The sequence below is a fragment of the Trachymyrmex septentrionalis genome, unplaced genomic scaffold, assembly GCF_001594115.1.
Source record: "Trachymyrmex septentrionalis isolate Tsep2-gDNA-1 unplaced genomic scaffold, Tsep1.0 scaffold80, whole genome shotgun sequence".
NCBI classification, from domain to species: domain Eukaryota; kingdom Metazoa; phylum Arthropoda; class Insecta; order Hymenoptera; family Formicidae; genus Trachymyrmex; species Trachymyrmex septentrionalis.
Genome location: NW_017305988.1, coordinates 2,806,499 through 2,815,005, shown reverse-complemented (window position 1 = coordinate 2,815,005; position 8,507 = coordinate 2,806,499). Strand labels below are relative to the sequence as shown.

At 28.5% G+C, this 8,507-nt stretch overlaps 1 protein-coding gene across 2 annotated transcripts in view; it reads right to left on the bottom strand.

Annotated features, from left to right (window-relative positions):
* The window catches only part of LOC108754736 (acetylcholinesterase-like), a 64,470-nt gene that overhangs the window by 11,879 nt on the left and 44,084 nt on the right, over window positions 1-8,507 (bottom strand). For both annotated transcript variants that reach the window (XM_018497272.1, XM_018497274.1), the window contains exon 3: window positions 2,944-3,086. In XM_018497272.1, coding sequence (XP_018352774.1) covers window positions 2,944-3,086 — 143 coding nt within the window. The remainder of the gene's footprint in view (window positions 1-2,943; window positions 3,087-8,507) is intronic.

Genomic DNA, 8,507 nt, shown 5'->3' with positions numbered 1-8,507 from the left:
ACACACACACACACACACACACACACACACACACACACACACACACACACACACACACACATATGTATTTGACAAATTAATAATAGAATATCTCCTACCAATTCTGATTACAATTCATTTCGTAGGAAATCTAAAAAAGACTTAATTTGTCAACTAAAAAGTAAGATCCAAATATCTGATTTTTTGTTGTTGCATATTCTCGCATACACTACACTTGAATTGCTGTTGAAACCCTCTCTTTCCACTATATGTGGATTTTTTAAATATTTAAAACACCGATTCTCGTAAATGTTGCTTCATCCGTCACAAAAGTTTGACTGAAAGTTATTATCGTGCATGATATTGCACGCACATATTAACAAAAACGTATCCTTTTCATATAATTTGTCGGCAAAAATACAAGTATGTAATGATATGAATATCTACCATCACTACGTACTGTTCGCTAGATTGTAGTCCGGATATTTGTAATTGATATAAAGCTCGTCGAATACTTTGTCCCGGACTATTGTCAAAGACATTTAAAGTTCTTTCAAAGCGATTTTGATAACACATTAATCCATAACAAATAATAATTGTGTATTTATTGATAAAATGCACAGTTATAACACATACGATATATTTTAAAAAATATGGAGATGTTATTGGAAACTACATATTCTATTATATATTGGATATTTTGTAAATCTCAAGAAGCACAATTGTATCATGATGAATTTTGCAAGACAAATATTTTCGACAGAACTATAGCATCGTGGCAATTATATTTCTAGAGATGTTGATTTTCTAGAAAAAATATAATAGAATCGTCTCATTAATATTGTAATTACTATAAACTAAAGCTCTATACAATTTAAAATAACTTGCATTTGTAATATGATTATACGACGTAAGGTAATGTTTAGAGTTAATTGTAATCCGTTCATTCAAAAGCTAACAGATCGATAAATATTCTGGCAATCAGTCAAATCAAACAGAAATTTGAACTTTATTGGCCGATAGGCGGAATTTTTTCTGATTAGAAAGTAATAACGATTCGTTATAACTGCAATTATACGGGGCAGTGTGGTTTGGGGAAAATCAACGAACGCATAAAAAAGATAGGAGCACGAAAAAAGCAGTAGAAAAAGGAATATAGAAATAGCGAGTAGACATTCCAATTAACGGTTTTTTGCTTTTCACTCGTTCGTGTATCTGGCGCGATATGCATCAGTGAGAAATGTACGTTTAATAATATAATCATGGCCGTTCTTTTTTAGACGAGCAAACGGAAGCTGGCGTACATTTTCGACAAGATATATCCATGCATACATAAATAAGTCACAATTACAACTAAAAGTTGAAATTATATTACGTTTATCAGCTACAATGTGTAGCACACGTTATTTACTAATATAATAACGCATTACTGTAAATCGTGAAAATTCATGCGTATAATATTATTGCAATACTGCAATATTTTGAGTCTATAATTTGTCGCAAATATATAAATATTTGAAGTTTCAAATAAGATATATTAGAAGATATAATGTTTATGTTGCTTTGAACATAATATATAACATGTATTATACATTAAATATAATAAAAAATAAAATTATATAAAGTCTCTTTCTTAAAAATTATACTTATTATAATTTTATTTTTATAAAATTTAATTATAAAGAAAAAAAGAAAAAGCACGCTCATAAATGGTAAAGTTCTTTCTATCCAATATCCACTGGCAAACCATGAGCAATTAAATTGACATATGGTCTGCTTGTTTTTCTTTATGTTGCAAAAGTAAAGCCTGAAACAACTTAGCGACAATTACAAGTTGAAGTTAGCTAAGAAAAACGCTCGAGGCCAATGAATATCTAGCCGAGGTCTCGTTAAGTGGTTAGTTTGCAAAAAATAGGTCGCAGTGTGCTGCTGCACTTCTGCGCTTCGCTGGTCAACATACACATATATTTCTGTATGATAAAGAACATAATTCGTTCTGTTACAATCTCATGGAAAATCTTGTTTTCTTAGAAAAGCGTTTAACACTTTAAAATACACCCTATTTTTTATTCGTAAATAAATCTTATTGAAACGAAATGCTATTATCATTTACTTTGTACTTTATTCCTTTTATTGACTAACTTATTAGATTAAATTATAATTAGATTAAAGCATAAAAAATGCATACCTCACAAGGCGTGTTTTATCCGAGGGACTAGTTGCTACTCTTTTCTCCAGAATTGTTCTCTCTCTCTCTCTCTCTCTCTCTCTCTCTCTCTCTCTCTCTCTCTCTCATCCTTCCTTCTTACAAAGGAAAATAAGAAAAAGAAGAAGAAAAACACTCCAATAATTATAAATCAAATTACCCATTTCACATATTATTATCCGTAGAAAAAGTGAAAACCAGCCACAATGTTATAATTCATATTTTCACATTGGCAAAAATAAAATTTGCAAATTAAAACTTCCTTCTGATTCAGGTAATCTCTAAATTGTAATTATTTACACGTACTTATCTATACCATTTGATAAAAATAATCAATAAAAAATATTAGATCCTATCTAAAAAAAAATTAATATTATCTTTTCTAAAAATTATAATAGTTTCAAATATATAATATAATAAAAGCATGAAACGGAACATGCGTAATCCAATTTGATTTAATCATGTTTATTTTTTCTAATTACACTGTTTCATTTAACTTCTCTGTACACAAAACTGTCCACGAAGCGCAGAGCGCAGCGAGAGAATCGTCATCATGGAAAAGGGGTAATAATATTTTTATAAAAACGAGTATTGACTTAACATGCCATTTTTCTAAATGAAGGATGGACGGATGAATATAATATAAATAATGCTTAGATATTTTTAAATTGTTTGTCATTATTGTATTATGCTTAAATTAGTAATTTTATAAAAATTTATAGTAACGTAATGCACAAAAATATTATAATAAGGCTTACTTGAAAAATGATGGCTTCACGCTCGATTTGCGACATATTCTTGAAGATAGTATTGATGATGTTGAGAAATTTATCTCGCTCCAAAAAACTGGCTTGATCTTTCTCGAAGAAGTCAATGAAATCGTATAGAATAAAATATGTTCCTGAAACAGAAATATATGCATGCTAAACGCAATGATAAGAAACACTTATTATTATACATTATAAAGAACTATTGGAAAAAATATAAAAATATAGCAGAAAAATTACAATTTGTAAGTAGCATACAAATGCATAGCATCTTAAATTCAATTATTTTTATAAATCTGCACGATACAAATAATCTTTTCATCATATGTACAATATTATGTAAGGAGAGGTCGCCAATATTTAAAAGACATATTTTAAAAAAGTATACATGATACACATACACATTAGCACTTTATTTGCATTTGACGTGTGCTACGTACGTCTATTATTTGTGTATTTAATAACTACTTGTTCACTGCATTACATCACATGCTATAGAGTAATAATAAAGATAAATATTCCTAATTTCATGCTCATACGGCACAGCAAAATACGAATATTCGTAATAAAATATTTATAGCATATTTTGCAAATAAAGATTGTCAAAAAATAATTGTAAAATTGTAATAAAATGTTGTCATCTATATATATATATAAAAGAATTTGACATAAAAACTTGTTAATTTTTTTTTTAAATACTGAAATTCCTAGAATTAACAATGTATTAAAAGAGTGTATTGATTAATATACTGATATCAAAACAATCTAAATTTACAATTAGATCTAATAGCATAAATCTTTCGTTAAAAACTTTTTTTCACAGACTTTACCATTTCGATGTTAGTCGAAACAATCTAAAACAAATGTGACGAGTTCGAATCAAAAGAAATTCTTTCACTTTTAATTAATTAATATTTAATTAATTCTTAATTTTGGCAAATTAATTTTTAAACGTATAGAGAAGGTATTTGTATAAACACATGTATCTTTTACTTTAACCCTTTCAAACTTTGCATTGTAATGTACAGTAAATTTAAAAAAAACGTTGCCAGCTAAAATTAATGTCCTATGGACATTATCTGAGATCTGATGTACATATACATAATCATGTATATATAGGAAAAAGTCAAAATTTTGAAAGAAATTAATTGTTTAGTATGAAATTTTTATTTGAGTGCGCATGAATTAAATTAAAAAATATTTTTTAATGTAGTTTCAATAAAAAGAATCAGATCTGAAGGGATTAAGTTGCTCTGCAACATAAGATTCATTAAAATCGAAAGGAAATACTTTCATACACACCGTTGTAATTATACTTATAAGTTATATACAAAAAATTGTGACAATTCAATTGTTCCAATTTTACAACTTATACATGTGCATACGATGCAACTATTGGAAGCATTACCGATAAAAGTGTCAGAAACCCAATTTCAAAATACTTCAACTTGATTTAATGAAAAAAGTTGACCGCGCGACGTTATCATGCATTCTTGGTTCTACGACGTGAAACCCCGGATTTCCGGCTGCTTACACGTGCACAACGTGGAAACTTCATCCCCCTTTTATGGTGAGCGAGAGTGTTGCCTCAGGCATGCCGTCTTTGAGATCACGTACGATATGGAGACTTCAAAGAGAGTGCTCCTCGGAAAGAAAATGTAGTTTTCCAATATAAAGTATTTCCTGTTGGACAATACGTACGACAACATACGTATGATATAAATAGGCTGCCTAGTCCTAATGTTTATGTTATACACATGTTATACACATTCTTTAAGAATTAAGGAATATTGTGTAGTCTAGTTCAAATATAAATAACAATCTGTTGCCAAGATTAATTACTATTAATTACTTATCATGTAAACATGAATAGAAAATTAATTCCTATAATAAATTATTGATTCAAAACACCCACAAAATATATTTTGGCATTATCGTTATATGCGTCTGTGTAAATTGAAATGTAGTATATGTGCGCTGTAAATGTGTATGTATGTGTATCTTAATTCATTTTTTAAATACAAATTATTTTAACAACCCTAAATATCGTAATCTCTTAATCTAATTAATATAATAATACTGATAATTAATTTATAATACACGTAATTGTAATAAAATGTTTAACAATAAGTCAGATTTGTTTAGTCTTCTTATAGAATTATATTATATAAATAAAAGACATACATTAAAAAAATAATAAAATAACAAAATTATTTTTATCATACGTGATGTATTGTAGTTAATGAAATTTAATTATACAATAAAAAAATTATAATATTGTATAACAAAATAATTTGTTTTTTTTTTTAAGTAGAGATTTTAAGCTTCAAAACTCTTTTTTTAAATTAAAATTTCGTTCATTTTTAGCGAAAATATTATATATACAATTTTAAGCTAACAAAATCGAACAAACTTATTCCCTAATCCAAATCAATCATTATAATGCTGAAAATGATTATAATTGTAAGAATATTGAAAAAAATATAACAGGTATTATTACTATTTTCATAAATACACTATAAAAAATAAAAAAAATTATTACTGTGTAATTTTCTCTGTAAAACACGTGTGCGAGACGTGCGTGAAATTTATTTCTTAGAGAAGCAGTGGAATCCTGTTTTATATCCAACGCAGTCCACGCGTGTTGCAAGCGACAATCTCGCGGACGAGTCCTTTTTCTTTTTTTCTCTCTTTTCTCATGAAACACTGCATGAGTGTTTCACAGAGATACTATTTAGTTTACCGGAAACTACTGCAGTAATATTGCATCTGACAACAAAGCTGGAAACCGAGTTGACTCGCTCGAGATAGTTTTTGTTTCGGACCTTCAGTTTTCAGGTTAATGGACACTTCGAGTGAAAAAGATGTGGAACTGGATTAACAAATTGAGAATCCTAACGAACTCAACATTGCATTGCCATGATTTCTACGAAATGATATACTTAACGTCAATAAATTATTGGATGATGCGATGCACATATACTAAAATAAAAGACTGCAATATAGAATTGTAATTTGATTAAAAATTAATTTTTTTTTTCTTCTCTCACCCTCTCTCTTCTCCTTTTCACTTTTTTTTTCTCTTTTTTAATCAATCAAAATTGATATTTTCTTAATCTTTAAACAGAGCATCCAAAGTTACAAGCAAAAAAAAATTATAATTTGAAAATTAATTACAAAGATATTTAGTAAACAATTTACTCGCGGTGGTATAGCCTATCTTGACATTCGCAATATAAAATAAATTAATTCTAAAAAAATTAAAAAATTAAAAAGTTAATAAAAAATTCATTATCTCTCGAAGGCACATTCTGCAATAAAGATACGAAAGATGTACATAAAATCTTGCGTATCTTTGTTGCAGAACATTTTCTGAAGATTATTGTTAATATCATGGAAAAACGCATGATGAGTTTTTGCGCATAATGGCGGCAAAGAGTTGGAGATATGACTTGTCAACCAATCACGGAAAGTCCATTTTATATGCACGGAACTCAAACGTTTACAGATAATTACTGATAAAAACATTATATGTCGTTAAATGCACGAGAATTGCGATTGCTGCAATTTTTAATGCAACAGGTCGGCATGCTGCCTGAAACGATTTTAAATCACAAAATATACATTTATTACATATATTGCTTTATCTCTAAACAAATCTTTATATTATCTTCATATTTTATTACCTACACGATAGTCACAATTGGTCTTTTTCAAATTTGAAAGAACTTTGTCTTTATGAACGCTATATACACTGTATATGCGTAACTCTCAATCTTATAAATTTTGTACCATGTTTACTCGCAACTCTGTACTCCGAAAATTGCCATCAAAGAGCAAAATAGTGAACACAGCCATATTAGACTTTCATAAAATGGGCTTCCAATGATTGGCTGTCCGCACCCTACTACTTTTAGACTGCTGGCATCTATCAGGAAATAGATCGCCTTACATCTTTCCACCATGGCTAATTAGTAATTATACCAACATTTCGTGAATCTTATCGTTCACTTTATCAGGATGAGAGTCACACTGATACGAAGGAGCAACTCAGTATCAGTGCGAGCTTCGTCCTGATGAAATGAACGGCAAAGTTCATGAAATGTTGGCATTAGGACGATGTTGAATTATGACGGTAATAACACAAGCAAATCGTTTGACACTAAACTGACTTCTAAAGAAAATATCCGTGAAAATCTCAAAAGTATTATCAAAAAAATAATTATTCGAAAAATTTTAAAGAAACTTTAGTACAATTTGGCTACTAAATAATAGATTTATCATAACATTAAATTAAAACTTACATTAGTGGAAAAATCTTATACATAGGTAAACGTGCTAACAATTAGAATATTACATTTACACAAACATAATATATTGTTCATACATTTGATTTATGGAAATCAATCTTACCTAATAATTATACGCTTAATTATTACTTGCAATTATGAAATATATATAATCATCCTTTTTTAATTAAATTGCGAAATAACAGATAATTGCTCGATACAGTCGTGTCAGTGATGTGTAAGCGACGATCTACTTGTGTACAAATTAAACAAAGTAATCTTATCGATGGAAAAATTATCAATCAATTTCGACATGGAATACAAAAAATTTAGAAAGAAGAATTACTCGGTCTAAGAGAAACAGATTTGTGGTTTAGAAACGAATTGGCATCGAGACTTGACCGCAAACACCAACATAGCATTACGAACTTCGCTCGGATTGACTTTCAAGAGGAAAGCCGTTTTACCAATAGCAAATTCAAACATTTGCGGTGTAGCTCAAAATGGTAACGAATTAAGATTAAGCCGTATTTGCGCAGTATTTAAAAATTACACAATTTATAGTGGAAATATATAAAATGGTACATCTTTACATAAATTAGATATTTTTATTATTAGATGGAAACACACAATTACAAATAGTATATTTTATAGTATATTCTATATGTAAATATGCACGAGGATATAAATACTTAACCCAAAATTGCATACGTATCGGAGAAGATATGAGAAGGAAGTGAAAAGGCATGGAAAAGCATTCATATCTCCGTCGTACAAATTTTTGTAATATATCATAATAGTAATACATACATAATTACACATACATATTATACAATATTTGTATTTTTATGTTTGTATACATCAATAATATGATTTAAGAAAAATGGTACATAATTTGTTAGGTTAGATTAGCAAATTAATACGTAGAGTAACCAGGGAGGATGTGCCACACCTAATGGAAATTAGATTTTTGTATAATTATTTGTTTAGTTTAAGTTTTTACTTTTACATACTGATCTTCCTCTTCCATCCTTTATACATTACTTGTATATGATCGCAAACAAATATTTTTACATTTTACTATTAAAAGTAAAAAAGTACGAAAGTGTTGAAAAGTAGTTAATATGTCACTAAGCATGGGATAATATGTTACATACAAAGAAATGGTAGCTACAATATTGCATTATTTTATTTACTACAAAAATACAAAATATAATTAAAATTTGAAATTAGAATTAACGTAAGGCACGAGATAAACAATGCACA